The following is a 23,408-nucleotide window of genomic DNA, read 5'->3' as shown; positions in this document are numbered from 1 at the left end:
ATTAAGCAAGATCAATATAGTAGAGATCAGATCTTGGAAGAGCTTGGTATCTTAAACTAAGAAATTTAAACCTCCTTTCAACAACTGTTTATTGAGCACATACTGTGTGCCTGGCAGTGGATTTGTCACAATCCCGAGTGTGTGACTGTGCTTTGGTGCCCCTCCTGTGCCCTAGGAGGCCCACTGGTGGTTCTCAAGTGGTTGCATTAGGGTGTCACCTGGGAAGTTGCTTTTCTCAGAATAGACATGTCCTTTGTCCTTCTGTCCCAACCTCAATGTAGATGTCCCTGCTTGAGTGGAGCATACGTGTTTGGAAAAACCTTTACAGGCGATTTTTATATCCTTTTCCTTTAAAAAATTATTGTTGTGTTTATTGGACTTTTTAAAAAAGAAATTGAATGAGTAAACAGCAAGTGAAATGGCAGTCAATATTTTTTAAGTTTCCATACCTCTTAAAAATAATGTCCTGATTGTACCCTCAGCAGGAACTACATGCCATTGTCATATTAGAATTACATTTAATCCAACTGGGACATTAATATGGGAAGAACTGGGCTTAGTTTTCCTAACTGTATCCTTAAGTTATGCCTCTCGCTGAAGAAACTTAAAGAGTTGTCATTTATTTGTAGAAGTATATGATCTGCATGGCAAAGACGTGATTGAAAAATTAGACTTTAAAATGTGTTTAGTGAAAAAGAAACTGTCACTAGCTTATTGGAGACTGTGGTAAAAGGGAGTAAGTAATAGAGGAGAAAAGTGTGTATGTGTTTAACTTGTGGTGAAACTATTTAAGTCAACAAAATGGGTAGCTGTTGTGGACATGAGTTTAAATTCTTTTTGGTGTAACTTTAATAAGGCAGCCACTTTGTGTAAATGCACTCACAAGGCAGGGGTTTGTGATTTCACTACGCCTCAGCAGCCATGGAATTTATAACTTAACCACAGGATGTGATATTACGGATTAGGGGAGAAACTGGGAAATAACATGATAAAATTGGTATATTGTGTATTTTTCTTTTTATTAGTGTGCCGGTCCAGCAAAAGCCCCTGGGTCTGTCTGACTTCTTCAGGTGTCCACTGTGGAAGGTGGGTGACATACTTATTCTTACTTTGCTATCCAACTTGCTTTTTTCAATTTACCTTAAGCTTTATGTCAAAGTTTTACTGATTTGGGTTTATTTAGCACCACTGCTTAATCATAGTGTGTACGTAATTCTCTGTAGGGCTTCCCTCTCCTAACAGAATCCCTGTTCGGTGATGGAACTGAGGAAAATCTGGAGGGGGGACCCCTTTTTTGTTGGTACTCAGAAGAATTAATTTGATGATAAAGACAATCTACTAGTAATATGTGACAGTCTGCTAGTAATAAAAGATGAAATAAGGAACTCTGATGTCTTATGGTTGTTTTAAGTACCTTTTATTAGGGTAAATTTAAGCACGCTCAGAAGTAGAGAGTATAATTAATTGAACCCTGTATTTTTACCGCCCAGCTTCAACACTTATAAACACGTGGCCAATTTTGTTTCACCTATTACCTATGCCAGCCTTACCTTTTTGAATCTGAGTTTTGAATCAGATCCTGGATGTCATATTATTTTTCTGAAAACAAAACAAAACAAAACACTAGAATATGTACAGATAAAGGAACTCCCTTGAGAACGACCTCACGGTGGGGTTATTAATGCTGTCTCAAATGTACCACATGTTTCATTCCATTAAGGCTTAACACTCCCAATCCCCGTTCCAGCCTGAGCATTTCCTCCTAGGTCTTTGCTCCAAAATGACTTTACTTAAATATTAAGTACGTTAGTAACTCTGCTAACAGAAACTCAAGTAAACATCCACCTTTGTGTGCCTGGCAGTAGCACATTTATTTCTGTCTCTCTTTTAGCTTGGAAAATCCACTTTGAATTTACTTTAGAAGTTAATAGCCCAGCAGCAGGGAGATGGGAAATCATACCAAGCGGCACAGGCTGAAATCTGTATTGCATTTATTTGGACTGTTTCCCCGCTGTTATTTATAAACCTTCATTGCATGAAGAGAGCATCTTATTTTCAGTCCTGGAACTGAGTATTTTTTTTCATGTACACTTAAAGAGTACCTTTGGAAAATGTTAACTGCGTATCTTAATTGTGGTTGTTGTGGTTTTGCAATCTCTAGGATTTGGGGAACCTGAGAATACTTTGTACAGATAACATTTTTTCTTTTTAAAAAAGAAGAAAAGTAGAAGCACTTAAATACTGTACTTTGAAGAGACAGATTCCTCTCCTAGATTTTGAGAGGTGAGAGTTATAATGTAATAAAACTTACATAATTCTATTCTCCATTTGTCTCATAGTGCTCTACAGCCTAAATCTTGTAGGTCATATGTGAACAAAAAGACCTGACAAACTAAAAAATTGGAGAGATGAATGTCCTTGATAGCTAACAACAAGCAGTTCTCTAAGTAGGTTTGGAAAAATAATCAAGATGTGATAATTCTACCTAATAAAACTGAAAAAGGAAAAAAAAAAAGAAAGTGAAAACTTTCTAGGCTTTGTAGGCAGCATGCTTCCAGTTGTAAGCAATCTTAAATTTAGGAACTTGACATGGTGCAGAGGTACATGATTAAGTAGATTACACAGATGAGGAGAAGAGCCTGTATTTGGACGTTCATTTTACATAGCTGATTGGCTAATGTTCTTGTATCATGTAATCCTGGGTATTGGTTGCCAAGGATTCTGGGTTTTTTTTAGTGATTTAGCCCACTTGTCTGTAGGGAAGTGTTAAATTGAGCATTTTTTTCCACTAGGAAACATAGTTTATCCGTAGCACATTTGAGTTATATATCCTATTAGTCTTCATGACACCATCCCATTTAAGGTATTTTTCCGATTTTTGCTGTTGTTAAAAAATCTGTGATGTGCATATTGACACTTTTCCTTTTTAGACCAAATTGTCTAGTTAAAATCTAAAACTGGATGAGAGAAATGTTTATTTTTAAGTTGGCCAGTTTATACATGTCTGTTAACTTCCGACTGATGTTTTGAGTATTAGCCAAAGCATTGTTAATCTTAATGTCAGCAGTGAAGCAGCCCTACTGTGTCACTGACGTTGACATGTGAGCATTTAGTACATTTGGAGACTACAGTATGTGTGTAAATGAACTATATGCAATGTAACCAGTTTTCAAAAATTTGAATGTGGTAATGCCTTTATTATCATTCCCTATTGCCTTTTCTTGGATTCTGAAGGTACTCCTCATTATAAATATTTCTTTGTTTTTCACAGCACAGTATAAATATGTATAAGCCTAGGAATTTAAGCTGTAAATACATACAAGCATAGGAAATTAAGCTGATTAGATATTGAACCTATAGGCTCCCCTGGAGTTTATCTTTTAATTAAATATGGGGTGTTTCCTGACCTGTGCAATGTTAACACATCTCAAAGTATGGACTTAATATGATGACTTTCCAAGCAATTATGTTGTTTGGATTCTGAATAAATTGTAGTTAAGCAGGGAGGCAGGGTATATAGCTCAGTGGTAGAGCGTGTGCCTAGCAAGCATGAGGTCCTGGGTTCAATCTCCAGTATCTCGTACCTCCATTAACAAAAAAACCCAAAAAACCTCATTACCTCCCCCTCCACCAAAAAAAAAAAAAAAAGTAGTTGTTAAGCATATAAAGGAAAATACGAATAAAAAATTGCTAACACTCATTCATGCATGCATTCTGAGCCGTGGATTGTTTAATCACCTAAGAACCGACAGTGTAAGTGTTTTTACCTCCATTACAGGTAACAGAAGCACAGAGAGGTTAACTCACCCCGGCTTCCCTGGCCAGCATGTGACAAAGCCTACTTTTGAACCCAGGCAGTCTTGTTTTTGAGTTTATACTCTTAATCATTTTTAAAAAATTCATTTTAGTCCACTTTTGTAAACTTAAGACCTTTGTACCCACAAGTGTTGGTTATGTTTATTACAAAGAAAACAAAATGTCGGAAAAAACCATGACCAAAGTCAGAGTTGAGTGGAGGGTGGCAGTGCCTCTCATGCTTCCAGCTTTCCTGGGGCCAGAGGCTGGGCTTGCGGTTGGTCCTCCTCGCTTTCCCTAGCTTTCCCCAAGGTAAGTGTTGCTCCTTGTTCAGTTAAGGCGCCTTGTGACAAAAATGTCACCTTAACTCTCTGAGCAGAGTTATTTTGGTGCTGTTAAATCAACATTCGTTTTGACTGTTGTGAGTTTTCCATTAGGCCTTGCCTTCTACAAATTAGCTGCTTTCTAGGAACTGGGGAGTTTTAGTTTTTGTTTTATAAGGGTCTTCAAGTAGTGGTCGGTTACGGCTTTGTACATATTTAGGTGAAGATGTAGGTGAATTTGTGTGCACAGCATATGCATGTGAACCCTCAATTCAGTTTTATTTTGCTTTTTGTGATAAAATGATTTATTCAATCTGAATGGGAAAGAGTTAATTTTTATGACTGTAGTCAACCTTTGATTATCTTTGTCCATGTAGAGAAAGAACAGTCTATATAAGGTTAACATGAGTTGTGTTTTGTTTGGATTTTTTCTAAACAAAGCTATTCCATATGAGTGGAGTGATTGTGCAGGCATTCAAATAAAAGATTTGGAGCCATACTGATGAGAAGGAGATGGAAGGTTGTCCTGTTTCACTATCTGATTCTCATGTTTTTATTAAGCAGAGCCCGTGACCCTGTGGGCAGTGACTGAGTAATTTAGTTTACGGAACTCGTCTTTGATAATAGCCTGAGGTTGGGGCTAGCCGTCTGAGAAACACTTTAAAAAAAGAAAAAAGCCGTAGCAGAAGGATCTAGCAAAGGAGTTGACAAGCGGTAATATCACTGGTGTTGAAACTGGTTTGCGTAGATGACACCTTCCTTGCCTGGCCCCAGTCTTGTGTGTAACTAAGAGCCGACTGTCATACATGATTGCGAAAGAAGAGCATATTTTAAGTACTCAGCTTAATAAATCACTAAGTGACTGAATGTTCTTACAGGAATGAATGCTTTTATTAGGAAAAATTCTTTCTCATTTCTGATTTGATAACAATCTAATTTTATTATCATCTCCTACTACTTTACCTTCCAAAGCAGTATTTAGATTAAGATAGATTTTCATTTGATTTTTGTAAGGTATGTGAATGTCATGCAAAAAAAAAGTTACGAAGATACACAAATACCCTTAATCAACCGTAAGAAGTCAGAAAAGCAAGAAAAAGCTCAGCACACGGTGTGTATGGATTGCAGTAGCTACAGTACGTACTGGTAAGTGTTACTGTTCCTTTACCGTGAGTGCAAGTGTTTTCTCATCTTCCTCGCTCTTTGCGCTTGCCCCAGCCTCTAAAGCAGTCGAGACGGCCACTGCTGCCTGTGAGTTCTGTGGGGACTCACAGAGGATGGGGCCACCAGGACCACCTGTACGTATTCATTTGCTTTGCCCTTTCAGCCTCTCCGCTGCCTCTTCTTTCCCACCCCCCGTAGGCTGCAGGGAAATGAAAAGTAACTATTATTTGTTGTTGCTCACTGTAAGTCCTTTTCTTTTTCTTGTTTTGTTTTTAATTGAAGAATGAAAGGATTAAAAACTCAGTGCCCCACCTGAGATAAAAACCCATGTTCCTATTGTCCAGTTAACATTTTGTTATATAATCTTAAATTTATAACTTATTTGTTTAAAAAATTATTTTGACATTCTCCCCACCCCCAACACAGTTCCGGTCTCCTCTTCTCTTCGGTAGATACATGTCAAGATTTTTGCTTATAGCTTTTCAGACCAATTTTTGTTTAAAGTATCACATCTTTTAAAAAGATTTTGGGGGCCCTGTTCTCCTTGTAATAATGTCTACATGTCTGTTTCATATAAATGACAATAAAGTAAGTGTCTGTTTTTGTGGCGACTTAGAACTAGGCTGTTTAGATTACAAGTGATGTTTAATAACCCATGTCCATTTGGTCTGCTCAGAAATTCAGTGTGTTTTACAGTTTTAACTTTAGTGTGAAGCAAATTTCTTCCCTTGTCTAGTAAATTATGAACAATTCTTTACTTGTTGTAACCACTTTACTGAATTCAAACGAGTTTTAATATTGAAAGGAGAAAAAAAAACCCCAAGCTGTTTAAAGGCTCTCTTTGGATGTGTTGTAGCTGCCACACAGCCCTTGAATCAATGTCACACAAAGGCCGTAGGTCATACTGGGCAGGGATGGGGATTTAAAGTCCAGACACCGCTTTTGATTCATACTTTCTACTGAAGTTGTGTGCTGGTCCTTTCTGCATCGTCCTTAGTTGGTTATTGTAGAAAGCTGTCCATCAAAAGGAAGGAAAGAAAGGTCGGTGGTTTAACATTGCTGTGATGACTGAGTAAAGCCTCGTGAGGGCTAGTCATCCAGGTCATTACCATTTTGGTGATCCTTTGTGCAGAAGGTGTCCGGACCTGGGTGAGAGAGAAGCTAGAGGCAGATGGCAATGTCAGTAGAAGTGAAAATCTCAGGATTTTCACACAAGGCCTAGTGCTCAGTTTATTGCCATTTGTTCTCATAAAACACTCCTACGAAAGTTAAGTGTTAGCCAAGCTGTTAGAGTGTTTTCATTAGTTTCCCCCCCCTTTCCCTCAGGAAACTAGAATGACAGAGCTACCTAATTAACAGAACTGTGTGTTACTATAAGTTTGTAAGTATTTCTCTTTAGACAGCAGAAATTAAGATCGTTCTTGAAGTGTCTGTCTTACAGTCATCAGTGTAGGTCATGGCATCCTGTTCGTACCAGACATTGAAAACATTCAGTCTTCTTGGTTTTCAGTTAGTAATGTGCATGAAAGGCTTAATGGGGAAGTTTGGAGATACAGCTAAATCTCTGTGTGCAGTGGGTTTTCTTGCTATTGGTGAGATTATGAGGAAATGGTAACTCTTTGAGGAAATTTAAAGAATTACCTTAGAATTTTCTTAATGGAGTGGAATTCTGTTCATAGGTCTCTTTAAAGATAAAGATTATCTACTTTAATGTCTTTGTATATTGCATTTTGGAGGAATACCTTTATTAACTAGAATTGGAATTTAATTTGTTTTATATTTAATTTAATTTAATTTGTTTTATGTTGGAGTAGCGTGCTAAAGTACAAATCGTTTCACAGCTGAATTGGAATTAAATGGCAGATCTTGAACCTTGGGGAACAGACACCATGGCAGGGGCTTCTTGGCCAGTTCCAGTCTTCTGTGAGTGTGTGGACACCCAGAGCTTCTGAAGTGCAGGGAGCTGCAGCTGGTCACAGAACCATCCCATTTGTGGTTTTAGAACAAAGTGCCAGGGAATTTTGCTCCTGTAGCGTGATACTGACAGCCTATATGGAACCTGTGAGAGTGGTAGACCCATGAGGCTGCAGGTGAAATTCACATTTCCCACACCTCACTGTGATGAAGAGACAAACAAAAAAGGCTTTCTTCCGCATGGGGTGTGTGTCTCTGTGTGTATTATTTCCCAGTGTACTTTAGTATTTTCACTCTAGTTTGTAAATTTTCCTTGTGTATACATTTCTTGTGGTAAGACTGAATGGTTTGTTTCTGAGGTAAAATGTTGGTATATTAGGTTAAACCGATTTGATTGTTAATTATTATTTGTAGTCAAAAGACTTTGATTATAGCTAATGTTGAAGCTCCTTTTCCAAGACCTCTGTGCTCTGAGGAAGTTGAAACATGTTCTGAGGCTGTTTTTCTGTCCTTACCTTCCCTTTTCCAAGAGGCCCTGTGCGTCTGTCTGTGCAGATCCTTTATGAAGTTATCACTGAGCTGTCCACACTGTGCCACCCCCACCCCCGCCCCCGCCCCCGCTCCAATTGTAGCTGGATGTGATCTCTCCTAAACTCAGAGTTCCTGAGATACTTGTAATTTCCTGCTGCACGTTATTTATTTGTAAATGTCCCTGGGGCCTGCAGGAGCCATATGTCACATCTTTGTATCGACCACAGTACTCAGTGTCTGGTGCAGAGCAGGGCGTAGATGTTTGAAAGATTGAATTTTGCTAACTTATCTTCCAAAAATGGGGAAGGTTATACCAAATTTATATTACTGTGCCCTCTTGATCCTCTTGGAGGACTGAAGGGCTGCGGAACATTTTTCCTGAAGATCTAAAATCATAACATGTGTGAGCTATTCCATATACCTCCCAAGAGGGACACCCTTGCAGAGCAGCTCGCTTCACTTCTGATGTAAGGAGGGCATCCAGAAGAGAGGCACGTATCAACCAAGCAGAACAGCATAAAATAGGCCACTATTTCAGAAGAGGGAAAACGACACCAAAGGGAATAATTCTGATTTGGCACAGACCCACTGCTTTGGGAATCAAATGAAGATTTCAGTAAAAATGAAAATCTCAAGATTCTCACACAAGGGCAAGTGTTCGGTTTATTGTGTATTCAGTAATATTTCCTTTCCTCTCACCCCAACTCCCCTCCCCCGGTCAACACAAATGGAATTGTATGTGGTGACTAAAAATTACTAAAAATTAGGGGCTTTGATTTCTTATGTAGACAGATATTTAGAGTTAATATATTTTAAAAATACTGAACAGATAATTTTTGACACCTGACATAGCCTTGTCAACGTGTCATAGCTGAATTTCTGAAGATTCAAAAGTATGAGAGGGATATTAAAACTAACCAGAATTTTTCCTTCTTGGCAGGGTAATGTTTGAAAGCACTCCTTCAAATGGAGAAATGTGAAATGTGAGTCAATTGATTTGTCTAGAAAATGGACTTCTAGTTCAGATTTTAAACACCTATAATAAATAGCCATTTTAATTAAAATTAATAAAAATAAAGCTTTTGTTTGTGGGCTTAAATTGATAGTGAATCATTTTCAGAGGCAGTTGTGATTAAAAACAGGAAGATCTTTTATTGACTAGCCTTGTAAACTTTTGGACACAAAATTTCAATGTTGTAAAGATTAGATAACAAGAAGAATTTTTTAAATTTAAAAACAGTATTTTGCAATTTTAGTAAAAAGAAACCTTTTAGTGCATGGTCTGAAAACAAAAGTCTCTTTCTTAATAAGCTGATGCTTGTCTGCTTTTAACAAAGGAAATGGATTTTCTCTGCAGGTATTCTCATTTTCCAGAATTGGCTGATTTGAGGCTGATTTGATGGCAATACATTAGAACTGAATAAAAGAGAATTTAAAAATAAGCTTATATTCTAAAAGAGTTCTTTAGTTTTTACTTTTCTTGGTTTGAAATAGGTGAAGTCATTAGAACATCAGCTTTTTTTTTTCTGTATCTGTATCTTGTCATTTATAGTAAAACTAGAGGTCAGAGTTTCCTCTAGATATCCTATTGTGATGATATTATCTATTAAACAGGGAAATGAAAAAGAATTTAAAATGTAATGATCTATTTGCCCTTGTCATTCCTTGAGGGTTACTTTTTACATGAAAGTTGTTTTGTACTAATATTACACAGGACTTAGTGTATAAAGATTGCTTCATAGCCAGCAGATTAAAGGACTTGTTTCCTTACTGTTGCTTAAAATACTAGGTTAATTTGTACATTGATTACTTCTTGTTACAAATGAGTCAAAAATGGTTTGGTCTGAGAATATTTTCTTAGTTCTTCAAGAATCTGATGTGGAGCCTTATGACTTGGGTAGCTTCAGTAGCACTAACAACAGGAATGGAAAAAGCTTCAGAATTTTAAAGCTGAGAAAGAGAGAGAGAGAGTTCTATTTTGGGCATGACATCTGTGCCATACAATTCGGTAGCCGTTGAGCAATTAAAAGTCGCTAGTGGACATTTACAACAGCCAAGACATGGAAGCAATCTAAGTTTCTTACCAACACGTGATTGGATAAAGAAGATGTGGTGTAGATGTAGGTACAGTGGAATACTACTCAGCCATAAAAGAATGAAACATGCCATTTGCAGCAACATAGATGGACCTAGAGATGATCATACTAAGTGAGGTAAGTCAGAGAAAGGCAAATATTATATGGCATCATTTATATCTGGAATCTAAAAAAATAATACAAATGAACTTATTTACAAAATAGAAAGAGACTCACAGATACAGAAAACAAACTTACAGGTTACCAAAGGGGGAAAGGGGGGATAAATTAGGAGTATGGAATTAACAGATACACACTACTGTATATAAAATAGATAAAGAACAAGGATTTACTGTATAGCACAGGAAACTATATTCAGTATCTTGTGATAACCTCTAACAGAAAAGAATCTGGAAAAAGAATGTTCATATAAATATGGATACCTGAGTCACCTTGCTGTAAAAGAGAGTGGCTAGTGGGACTGAGGAATTGAATGTTTTTATTTTATTTTAATTATTATGTTTAAATTGCCAATTGATTGGTAGCTACTGTATCAGAGTGTGGCATCAAACTTAATATTTAACATTAAGTATATTACTACTATAAAACTTTCCAAACCTTAAGACAAAAATCAGATAGAAACTCCAAAAAGAAGTCAATTTTGCTAATTAAAATAGTTGTAAGTTTACTTAAAGCAAATCTGATCCAGTAAGATGTGTCAAAAAGACAAATTATATAATTACTGAATTAATTTCATAAGTTTGCATATTCATATTTATTCATATATTCATTTTCAAAGGAAAACTCAGATTATTGTACCATTAGAAGCAAAAGTACGTTTATAAATAAACCATTTCTCATTTTTAAGAAAACGGTAACATTGAAATAAAAGGAAACTATTCAAATATGATAGTCCCCCCTAGAAAGGAAGCAGCTGTCACACACTGGTTGGTGGAATATTAAAGCAAAGCCCTTTCTGTTACATCAGAAACAAGGCAAGTGTTTCTGTCATCATTTACATCACTGTCACTATTTTTAAACATCGCTTTGGCCCTTCTAACTGTTGAAATAAGGCAAAGAATAAGTAAACAATTGCTCTAAATATTGGAAAGGAAGAAAAATTATTTCTGCTTTCAAATTATGTAATAGAATACCCAGAAAACTCGAGGGCTTTAGTACAGGTAGAATTAATAAGAAATTTTGAAATAGTGCATGATAAATATGCAAAAACTAATAGTTTTCTCTTCATTAGCAGTCATTAGTTAAAATTGGAAATGACCAAACAAAAAAATTCAACATAATGACAAAAACTATAAACTATATCTAGAAATAAATGTGTTAAAGAAAGACACAGAGCAAAGATACAGATCCTTTATGAAGAAAACTCAGCATTATAAGCAGTTCCTCTCTCTTCCCCCAGATTTTTACCTTCAAAACCTTTGAGACAAGTTCCTTGAACATTTGAGCATAATGTGAGCAACTTCTTAAGAAAATCAGAAGAGTGTGTGTTGTTTTTATTCAGTAAATTTTCATTGAGAACCTGCTATATGTTAGGGGCCTGCTTTTTAGAGCAATGGTCTCTAAAATAATGTACTTGGGGGTATGGGAAGAAAATATCAGAATGTCTATTAAATCCTTTTATCTAAAGAAAAGAAAAAAAGGCTTTGCAAATATTTAGTCTGCCTACTGCCACTGGTCGGTAGGTGAGACGGTTACGTGGCGTGAACCAAACGCGGAGGGTCCTGACTCGGAGCTTCACGTGTTGTCCTCACCCTTGCTGCCGTCTGGCCTTGGCCAGTGTGTTACGGTTTCTGTCTGCCTAGTTATGTGGATTCACTTGATATTACCAAATCAACCCTCATCAGATGGATACATATTTTTAAAGATGTGCACAAGAAAAAATCCTCCAAGGTAACACTAACAGTAGTAACGCAAATACTGGTGAACAAGGAAGAGGCAAGCTGACATACGTTACTGTGAGCCCATCAGACATACCGCAAAGTAAAGATACTGGCTCTCTAATAAAAACACAGACCAAGCAGATCTGATTAATGGGACAAAAAGTTCGAGAGATCACATGAAGTAGGAAATTACATCCACTGTCATTTATGTCAAGTATCACCCTATGTGTATATTGTATTTTGAGATAATAGATTCATAATGCTCTGAAGATATGAATAGCAAGATATTTTAAAATAGTTTATTTCATCTCTAGATGATTCTTCTAAAATTTTTCTTTTTTAACTATACGTGTATTATTTTACACTTACTTGCATATATAATTAATACAATTAATACAAACATATTGGGTGTGGTGGATGCTCAGTTTTGTGGCTTATTTTTTAACTTGATTAGGAGCCATTGACAATAATTTGATTAGGAGCCATTGGTGTTTTGTCTTTTATAATTAGAGGGGGCATGAGGTGCAGGGCAAAAAGAGAAAGGAAGCAAGTGCTTCTAAAATTAGGATTTTTAAAAGGAAGTAAACCTACATTAAATTGTAGGACAAGCAAGTGATTGAGCCGTGCTGCATGTTTTAATTTTTGGAGAACGGGGAAAGAGTACAGATGGGGGTGGCCACGTAGGAAATAGTTTTTACCATTAAAAGAACTAAGTGGTGCTACTTGGAAAATACTGAGGAGGGTAAGGGAGTTGGTGTATGGGACAAAAGCGTATATCTAAACGTAAAGCATTTAATGCTGAAGGGAAAGGGAAGATTTGGGGGGAAAGGCGAGAGAGAAGAAAATTGAGGTGAGGTTGACATTGTGCAGACCATCAAGTACTGTAGCTTAATTCAGATACAGATATCTGTGGATTTGAAAGTCACTGTATTTGGGGGTTGGGGGATATCACCCCAAAGGAGGTAACCAAGGTATAGAACAAAATGTTAGTTGAGATTGAGGAGAAAAAAGATGAGTTTGGGGGAGATTATATAAAGAAACATAGAAAGGATTAGGTATGATTAGATGTGAGAAGTTAGAAAAAAATCAAGATTACAGATGTACACATAAAGAATCAATGTAATGAAAAAAATTGGACAGTTTTGCTGTTTATTAGAGTAATCAGAATTGAAAATAACTTAAGCTGTGGTTTTTATCAATTTTTAACCTAATTATATAATAGTATAAATAACGTGTGTTTCTTATGAAAATTTACCTGCTACCTGGTAGATACTCTTTCAACACAAGGTGGTCAAATTAATTGTGTGTCTTCTGCCCTTAACAGTATGTAATACTCTACATTTAATTAGTTTGTTAACCTTTGGCTTAAAGTAGTGTAGAATTACTTTAGGATCATATTTGGCTCAAGGAACTTGGTTTGAGGCTAAGTTGTATGTAGCTAAGATGATAGTGTAGTTTGTCTCAAGGTGTTGGGCGTAGAGGAAGTGCCGGTCGTCCTCCTGCCTTTTTATATCTGATTGCCTCATCTACCGTCTCTAATATGTTGCCTAATGTGATTTCGAAGTATTTTTTTGTCTTTAGTGTTCAGTTTGCCTAAGTTTTCTTACGCAGTTCTCTCTTCTTACTAAATACAGAAGAAAATGTTTTCCTTATGTGACAAGTGGTCTGTTAGAAGTAGAGCTCATCTTTTCTGGAAGGATCACCTAAAATCATTAAAGTAAAACTTGCCTAAGTGTTAATTTAATAGCCAAAACATTGGTCAGGTGATATAGGTAGTTCCTGACTTTGGTTTGATAGACACATGAAGTCCTGTTTATATGAAGGGGCACCAAAACCTGGACGTCTGCTCCAGTTTCTCAGTGGAAAGAAGAAAAGGGTGGCACTTTTTATATTATTTCAGTTACATTTTGGGAACCAGGTGTATTTTCACTTTAGAACATATAACCATACATTATACCGTTTTTCTTTCAAAATGGGAAAAAGGAATCCACATTTCAGAGGCCAAATCTAGAAGCTTTTGAAACACAACCTGAAAGTTACTATCTTTTTTTGTACTTCTTATTCTGGTGTGACCTTTCTGAAGGGCAAACTAAGAAAAGTGGCTACATTGTTTGCAGGTGTTGGAGGAAAGCATGATTCTGACTTAGCTTCAACACAATGGTAAACCAGGAAGAGACTTTAGAGTTTGTTTACTTGAATCAATGTCTCAGCTAAAGACTAAGGCAACAGACAGCATTTAAATTCTTATTTATTTCCTACTTTTGTAACTTATTTTCTTTTGACCTCTGGGTCAGGGAGGAAGAAGAAATCAAAATGGGGGATGGGGGCAGCTAGAGGAGAGAGGGCTGTAAGGCAGCTCTTGGTTCCGCCATGGAAGGAAGCTCACACGTATCCACCCTCTACCACGTGCCAGGTGCTCTTGGAAGTTTTGACCCTTAGAAGCAGATGCTTTCCTTTCATCATCAGCAGCTAACACAGAGCGCAGTAGATTCAGGCAGTGTGCAGTTTATAATCTTGGCAGGAAATGTCCTTCCGAGTGACCGTAAGAAGACCTAAAATTGACTCTTGACAAATAGGGATAATTGTGAAAACTTAAAATGTGTTAAGCCAGTGTCCAGTTAAGTCCAGTTGAAGTTGATTTCTTATAATTCAATAAAGTTATAGTTGTTACCTGTTTATGATGTTGGGCAGGTAGCATCTTAGATATTCTTTAGACTAGCAGTGCTGTCCAACAGAAATAATTTATCCCGTATGTAATTTATAATTTTCAAGTAGCCACATTAAAAAAGCAAAGAGAAATAGGCTAATTAATTTTAATTGTGTATTTTATTTAACCCAGTTATCCAAAGTATTATGTCAGCATGGTAATTTATATAGAATTATTAGAGATAGTTTGCGTCTTTTTTTATGAAACCTTCAAAATCCAACGTGTATTTTATACATACAGAATGTCTCCATTCAGATGCTAACTTTTCATCCGAAATGCTTGATCTGTATTTAGTCATTAAAATTGCAGTTAAAAATGTAGATTACAAACACTATTAAGATTTTGCCAGTTAATGAGTAAAGTACCAGAAAACCCCATTTTCTTCAGTATTTGCATCTGTATTGACAAGACTGAAGCATCTTTTTAGAATAATTGATTTGACTCTGAAGCAAGAGCATATCAGTTTCAAAACTGTATGTAAGTTGAGTAAATCCACTATTGTAACAACTCATTATTGAATTCAGAGGGCGATTATGTAAACTGAAAATCACCTCTAAATTTACCCATATCACAAAGCATTCTTCATTTTTTTTTTGTAGATTCTGCATCCGACTTAATGCTTTATCATTAAAATCTTGTGCATCTTTGTTCATGCTAAAGTGTGTAAGAATCATTATTGATTTGTATTATGAATAGTATAAATTTTAACAAAAGTTCTAATACCTGTCTGTCTAGGTCACAAACAAGCTTGCTCTCTCCTGGGATTTGTAAACTGAGCTCAGGCATTTGTGTTGTGATCCAGGTGAGTCGTAAATCCTGCTGTGATGTTTTCTCTCTGCTGAATACAGGCAAGTGTGCCTTTTGTTTCAAGAAAATCTTGAATTAGAGTTAACAGTACAGTGAACCTTTGTTAAATTCTTCCATGACTTCCAGTGAACACTGGGAGAGAACACATCGTCATTAAATTCATCATCTTCTATTTCTTTTAACAGCTCCATAAACTGGTGATGATTCGTAGCATTTGTACATATGTATTATACAATTTCCGTAACTGCTTCCATGATAGTCTGCTTCAGAGCACACGTATTTTCAGTAGGTTAACACTCACTAGAGCAAATAAGGGAAATAATTCCGGTAAATCTGGGCTTTTGATCCCATATGTCTGTCTTAAGTTTTTTTAAATCTAGCTGAAAGTGATGGATATAAAAGATTAAGAAATATTTACAGCATGAGATTGATTGTTTTTAAGGTTGCTAATAGACAAAGGCATTTCAATTTGGAAGTCATTTGAGACAAAATGTCCCTAAAGTATTAATTGGCCACCATTTCTTGTCTTGTAAAAGTCATCTAAAGCTAAAAATAAAAATACGTAAAAATTTCAGATGTTGAACTGATTGATCTTACTAGAAAGGTCTTTTATTCACTGATAGTTGCTTGGTGGATCAATTGAAGATCTTTTCACTTTTTATAAAATAGCCTTTTTAATCTTGACCTCAAAATTTTAAACATAATTCCTTTAGCTAAAATAATAATTTATTGTTCCATCTTGCCATCTGAAAATGATTGTCTTTCTTAAGAATTCAAGCTGTTTTATAGCTGGCCAGAATTACAAGTGCAAATCCTTAAAATTACCAAGAAATTTTTTTTATTATACATTTCATTCTGATTTCATTGATTGTGAAAAATTACGTTGATTATATTTTGACTGTAGAGAGCTAACTTCTCAAATTATTATGCACTTGCTGAAGATGACTCTTAATATTGTCTGCTTTATTATCTTACAAGTTTTTTTACACAGCTTGGTAATTTTGCTCTGTTGTAGTAAGTTATAATTGCCGTTCTTTGTAAAATTTGTGATACACCTTCTCGACTTGATTCTGCCTCATTAGTGTGCCTTCATTTGGAAGTGAAAAAATTTTCATTCTTAATTTTTAAGCCGGAAGGATAACTTAATTATATTATAATTAAAATAAGTGTGTGTTTATTTATTTTTAATGCAGGCACTGGGGACTGAACCCAGAACCATGTACATACGAAGCAGGCACTCTGTCACTGAGCTATACCCACCCCCACCCCAAATAAGTGTTTTAATTTAACTACCAATTACAGTTTACATAGGTGTCCCTGTAACTCATGCTGTCTGCATAAGATATGCAAATAAACACATTATGGTGCTGCATTATTGTATAGAAAAATAACTTTAATTGAGTCTTTCTGTTGACACAAACTAGACTGGTGATGCGCTTAGATGCGGTCCTAGAAATGGCACGTGCACCCACCATGTGCACTGCAGTACGTCTTACACTGTATAATCATAAAAGTGAAATATAGCATTACCAAAACCATGAAGTTATATTTAATGGAAAAATATTGTATACTGCTTCAGTTGTTAAGTAAAATTTTGTGTCAATTAAAATGTTTAAATTCAGCTTCTCAATTGCATCAGCCACGTTAGCACAGCTCTTGAGCCCAGAGCAACTTGCTTGAATGGTGACCATTAAGAGAGCGGGAGCAGCTAGACCCGGTTAAGCCAGGTTAGTTCAGAATGGAGCAAGCTGTAAATAAGTCTGTATTTCAATGTATGAAAATGTTACTTTAACAAATGTTAAAGCCTGAGTCCATGTCACACCAAAAAGAACTACTTTAATAAAAAAAGAATTAGTTACTTCATATCATGTGAAACAATTCATTTCTTAAAACAAAGCAGCCATTTTTTGGCGGTGGTTAAGGGGTTTACTTTTCAGTTAGCTACTCTAGCAGCATGTCAATACATGAAAGGTGATCTGTGTTTGCTCTTAAACTTCCTTTCCCAGATGAACATTAGCATTTGGTGGTGTTTTTATTTTGAACGCTGAGCACAGTTTTAGCTGAAATACATGCATCTATTTATGCAAACATAAAATAAAAACATGAGCAGGAGTTAGAGTAACAGAGCAGTTTCATTCGTCAGTGACGCCTGGGGTTCCTGGAGGAACCAAGTGCCTTAAGCCCAGGTTTACAGAGCAGACCTTACCCCCTTCACGTTTATGCCGAGAGGAAGCAGGAAATTAAACCTTTTCAGTAATTTAATTCCTCTGTGTATTTGTCATAAAACTGATAAGGGATTATTCTCCTGCCATTGCTGGTATTTGACCATAGAGAAAGGGTCTAGGATATAAGAGGCAGCTTTTGCTACACGTGGAAATGTTAAGGTTCGAGCACAGGCACTGGGAGAGCACGTCAGGGGTTCTTGATTGTCAGTGTAGGTAGTTAATTAATGGGGGGAGGGAGTATTAAATAATCACATATATATTTTAGTTAAAGTTTTTGAAAGCATTCACAGTTTGACTCCTGTGAATAAAAGATGGAAGCCATACTTTGGTGCGTAATTTTTTTAAAATTCCTTTTTCTCATCCTCTTTTCAATTTTTTAATAGACTGGTTTTAGGTATGTAAGAAATGTTTTTTGGATTCTGCTAGAGATGACTTAACTTTTACTAATTGCTATGCATTCAAAGTTTTGTTTGCTCAGAATGGCAGTGTTAGTGTCATTATTCTTTGGTAGTTATAGTAAGTAGTTTTGTTCAAAGCTGCAGTTCAAAAGAATGTATTTGTACTAGCTTGTAAGTTGTTTGTTAAGATTGGCCTTATTTCAGAAAAAAAATGAATGCTGATGTACAAGTTGAAGTTATGTGTGATTCCTTATATTATTTGCTTATTGTCTTGCACAGATACACAAACACACACAGTATCAGTCTTAAAGAATACCTTAAATGTCTGTCTTCAAAGCGGTTGTGAATTTCATGAAAGATGTATCCACTCTTTTACACTTTTGTCTTCTAACACTTCAGAATGAAAAGATGCATTCTTCTCAGCCATCTGAATTCAATTTATTTAAATTAAATTATGGGTAAAACGTATAGCTTTTCGTTTTTTATCCAGCTATCCCCACAGGTTAATTGTCTTTTCCCTGCTTTTCACTTAAACCTCTCCTCCCTGCAAACTCCCCATTAATTTGAGTTGGGAAGGATCCCGTGATGTTAAAGCTTCAGGCTTCATGCTCCAGGAATAGGATTGGAGGTTTGTGTTTCATTTTCCGTGTATTACACACCACTAAAAAGAATATAACACATGTAGCAGCTTATTTCATTTTTGAAAGAGGAATTGGAGAGCCTTTGAATAAAAATGTGAAAAGAAGTTAGTGTTCATTGCCTACCTGGCTTTTTGAAAAGGCTCTGAAAAAACATTCCATTGTGAGTTCCAAGTCCTCTTTCAACTCACCAGCGACAGTAACTGCCTGCAGAGCCATGTGATCGTCTTGACAGCAGCCAGGCCTTTCAGTGATTCCATTACTGTGGTTTCCGCAAGCTCTGTACACGCATTGATTAATGTTTTCCTTGCAGTTATCGCTGTGATGATTTTGTGGTCAGTGACACCAAGCTGGGACTGGTACAGAAAATCAGAGAACACTTACAGAACTTGGAAAAGTAAGTAACAGGCCTTGGGAGAGAAGGGGCGGAATGGGATTGAGGGGTCTTGTAGAATTTCTGAGCAGGATTTTTGTTTATGAGTTCTGTATTTCATCATGTTTTTAGTGTGATTGAAACGTGAATGACTCAAACCTCAGCTATGGGTGTCTGAAAATGCCCATGGTTCCTGATCATAGCTCAGCGTTCATGTCATTTAACGTTTATATCCATATCCGAGGGCTCCAGAGCCCATTTTCTCAGTTATCACCCCACCAACCTGTCAGCTCCCCAGTTTATTTGCAAGGGGAATTTTGGGACTGCACGGGACGGGCAGAAAACAAAATAATCATTATAGAGTTTCCTTTGTTATTAGAAAAACCTTGTGAAATGTACTATGAGGTCTTCGTAGAAGCTCTGAAATTTATCATTTTTAAGGGAAATTAGGATGAATTACATTGTTCTTCACTTTGCATCAGTGTTACAGCACAGGATCCTACTTTCTTTCCCTTTTTTGGTAGGGACAGTATGTATCACTTGAAAGTACAGGAAGCTGTGAAATGCTTTGTCATCATAAGGAAGTTAAAGTACCTATGTGCATAGTTTTGTTTGTTTGTTTTTTTTTTTTTGCTATGGCTAAATCGGTTAGTCACAGAAAACCCACTGGACCCAAAATTCAAGCAGTAACAAAAGCCCCAGTAGCTGTGGTCTTTGAAGCTGCAGTGGATAAAAGCATGGCCTAGAATGACCACTGAGTCAGGTGGAATTTGTGTAATTCACTCCTAATTGTCAGGTGCCATCTGATTTATTTGGACACTGTTGTGAGATCACACCAGAAGTGAGGTCCCTTAGCAAACTTAAATGCAAAGCCAATAGAGTATTTTGAAATTGCATACTGAGGGGGAATAACCCAAGTTCTTTGCATGAAACACTGTCCAGCATTGGTTAGCCAAAGTCTCTTGCATGTCTCCACCAGATAGGTTATAAGCTGATAAAGAAAGAACAATTGATTCTTTAAAAGTCTCAACCCGTTAGAACACTTTGGGTTTAAATACTTTTTGGCTTGTCATCTTGTGTCTCCTCTCTTTTTCAAAGAGCCTCCTCCCTTCTTTTAATTTGAACAAAGCAGCAGGAGCCCTGTCTGGAATCAGAGTCACAGATAAAGATGCACAGATCCAATACACTGCATTTCGTCTCAGATTGTCACAGTTACCTGCAAAGTAGGAGACTCCTGCAGTAATTTATGTAACATCACTCTCCGATGTGGTGATGTCGTAAAGATCTCACTAGCCTGTTTCTTTGTTAGAGAAGTGGGTAACTACGAGGTTATTTTTTCCTGCCACTTAGAATTTTCTCTAAGAAAAGGCTGCCATCTCAATGCCAGATAACTTCCTTAGAACTAAGTCAAACAGAAAACAGGACATTCGGGAACCTGCTTGCATTTATGCAGTTATCAGATCTTTTATTGCCATCGACGACGTCACCGGGTAAAAGATGTCACCGATCGCCTCGTCTACACTTCTACTTGGCCCCACTGGAAAAAAATCTACCTGCAGTCCTTTTCCTATGTCAAGGAACATTACCTAGGTTTACTTTTATGTTTTTCAAATGCAAATTCAAATGGATCTGAAGGATTCTGCCCTTTTGAGAATCACTGATGGTAAAATTTAATAACTTTTTGAAAAGCTAAATGCTTTATTTATATAAGTTGAAACTGAAAGTCAACTATCAGGCATTGTCACTAAGTAGTATATACACAGTGCTTGTGACTCAGCTTCTTTACTGGCAGGATTTGTGAGGAAGTAAGTTAGCATCACAGTCCATGGGGTTGATCTTGTCTTGTCTTGTAGTCACCAGGGCACTGAGGGACACACACACAGTTCTGAAGACTTGTTTCCTAAGACTATTTTTAGATTTGAAGCAACTGACTGTCACTAATATCTGATGCTCCAAAGACATTGTAGTTCCTGTGGAAATTCTGGAAAGAAAAATAATTATGTATTTACTCTGAATTAGCCTGGCACTTTTGGAATACAGGAAGGAGTTGGTAGACTTAAAAGTGTGTGTTGTTTAATAGTAGTTTTTACTTCCTTTAGATCAGTTCTCCTAATATGTAATAATTTGAAAGTGATGCTTTGAAGATAGGAATCACTTTCTGGTAAATTTCAAACAGAATCTCTTTCATCAAGAAAAATTTAAATAATTTAAATTCAGGACTTATGTGCTAATTAGGATTTCTTTTAGAATATGCTTTGTACCATAGCTGAGTCAAATGAATTTATATATGCCTATGACTTATTTATCATTCTGCAGACTCAGTATATCATCATCTATTACAACATATGAACAAAACATGATCCCTTTATTAAACTTAAGAAAGAAGTAGCATAGTGTCTGAGACTTGGTGTTAACTCTCAGAATAATCGTGTCAGACCAGGGCTGTCCTTTTGTTACAAGGAAGGCCTGTGCTCCTGTTGGAAGCTTCACCATCATTTAGATAGAGTGGTGGCGGCGAGGGACTGTCTCACTGGCCACGTGTACCTGGCCAGCTTTTCTGGGAAGCTCCTGCTGGAGGAGCAGCGGGGATTTCCAGGAAAGTGGAGCTCCTGCGTTACTTGAAATCCTTGTGGGCCGCAGTGGGCCCAACGCGTCCCTTCCTGGCCTGTCTGAGCAGCCAGGCTCCGCACCCTGGACGCTTCAAACAGCCACGCTTATTCTTTACCTTGTTGTGGAGTGTGTCTGTACTAGTGTCTTTTTGACCATCTGTCTCTTTGTGTTTTAATAGCTCAGCTTTCGCAGCTGACAGGCATAGGAAAAGAAAACTTTTGGAAAACTCATCACTAAACAGCAAGTTATTGAAAGTAAATGTAAGTAATTAAAATTTATTCAGCTGTAAGAATTGGTTGAGATCTAGTCACTGTTTGATTACAGTTCTAACATTAATGTTGCCCCTTGTAAACTTTTGTAACTGCATGCCTTGGACTTGGATTATTTTACGAAATGTTTGCCACTTGTACTAATGATCCTTCATGCTACTCAGTTCCCCAGGGGGTCCGTCTGTCAGTGCCTTCCCTCTGTCAGGACTGCTGCCCTGCTCCTCCGCCTTAGCAAGCGTTTGTTCTTCACGCTTACTCGGCTGCCTTGTTACTCTGTTTCTGTAGGACCCCAGAGTTCTTGCTTCCTTCTTTTTAAGGTCCCCAGTGCAAACTCCAGGGGTCTGAAGTTTGGGTATGTTTTCTTTCTTAGGACTGCATTAATACAGTTTCACCATAAAAGAATATGCTTTCTCATTCTGATATGCAGCTGTTACCAGATGTATGAGCCATGAATGGAGTAACAAAATGTAAAGATCACTAAATATTTCTAAATACAACAGTAATTTCAACCTGCATCTACCCCCGTGCTGTCACGCTAGCTATGTTTATACACACACTTAGCTAAAGTGTTACAACTTCGTGGAAGAAAGCTGACATGACGCTTTGGCTTGGATTGGTAGATTGACTTCCCACGTGTAGTATTCAGACATCGTGGTGCATTTGTACAGCTAATCAGAAAACTAAACCTTAGTCTTTAAGGGAAGTCCAGGTGGTGTTTTAAGATTGGTATTCCATTGCTAGGAAAACATGTATTAATTATTTCCGTGGCTTAGAATTAAAAGTTGGGGGACAGAAATACTTGAGATGTACATATTTATACTTTTTCTGATTTGTAGTAGCTTTAATAGAATCTTATACAAGTATTAAGTCCTAAACGTATTTCTTTGAAGGACCTGCCTGGTTTCTGCAATGTGTACTCCACAGTAGTTAGTAATGCCGATCTCTCATAAGCTTCCATAAGATACTCCCATTTAGAACAGTTCTAGGATCAGAAACAGCCTTCTAAAAATATCCAGACACTTATACAGAGAATAGAAAGGGAATTTGAAATACTCGCTGGGCAGAAAAGAATCAGTTCCAAGCTGGCTGGATGCTAGAGTTTCAAGTCCAGCCCTTCGCTCCACTTTGATGTTCGGAACAGTTGGCCTTCTCTTGGCGTTCCTGATGGCTGCCTCTTGTTCCATTTTACAGGGAAGCACCACTGCCATCTGTGCCACAGGCCTGCGGAATTTGGGGAACACGTGTTTCATGAATGCCATCCTTCAGTCCCTCAGGTAATGTTACAGCCAGAGCCTAAGTACCTGACATCAGTTTCGAGTGGAACGGTTAAGAGCAAAGGCAGTGGGTTCCGATCCTGTCTCTGCCACTAACTCTAGGAACTTGGGGCAGGTACCCCAGCTCCCTGTGCCTTGCTTTTCTCATCAGTGGAACGGGGGATAGTAGTGAACCTCACAGGGTGGTTGGGAAGCTATTACACAATTTGTACAAAGTGCTTAGAACAGTGCCTGGCAGCTAATAACTGTTAGCTGTTATTATTATTTGGTTCCTGTTGCTTCTCGAATAGGGTTGAGCACAGGCCTGCAAACTTCTGTAAAAGGCCAGGTTAAATACATCTTTTTAAGCTTTGCATGCCACATCCAGTCTCCTCCCTTCAGCAGCCCCTCCGTTTTACACAACT

At 37.2% G+C, this 23,408-nt stretch overlaps 1 protein-coding gene across 4 annotated transcripts in view; it reads left to right on the top strand.

Moving 5' to 3' along the window:
• LOC102539081 (ubiquitin carboxyl-terminal hydrolase 3) overlaps positions 1-23,408 on the top strand; it is a 56,966-nt gene that overhangs the window by 17,340 nt on the left and 16,218 nt on the right. For 3 of the 4 annotated variants that reach the window (XM_072962183.1, XM_072962186.1, XM_072962184.1), the window contains 5 exons: positions 1,026-1,086; positions 5,133-5,264; positions 18,792-18,875; positions 21,640-21,721; positions 22,922-23,004. In XM_072962183.1, the coding sequence (XP_072818284.1) occupies positions 1,026-1,086; positions 5,133-5,264; positions 18,792-18,875; positions 21,640-21,721; positions 22,922-23,004 (442 nt within the window). Of the gene's footprint in view, positions 1-1,025; positions 1,087-2,393; positions 2,448-5,132; positions 5,265-18,791; positions 18,876-21,639; positions 21,722-22,921; positions 23,005-23,408 lie in introns of those variants that run through there. The other variant, XM_072962185.1, reaches the window with a different exon arrangement.

The sequence above is a fragment of the Vicugna pacos genome, chromosome 6 (genome assembly GCF_048564905.1).
Source record: "Vicugna pacos chromosome 6, VicPac4, whole genome shotgun sequence".
Taxonomy (NCBI): Eukaryota; Metazoa; Chordata; class Mammalia; order Artiodactyla; family Camelidae; genus Vicugna; species Vicugna pacos.
This window is presented reverse-complemented; position numbering and strand designations above follow the sequence as displayed.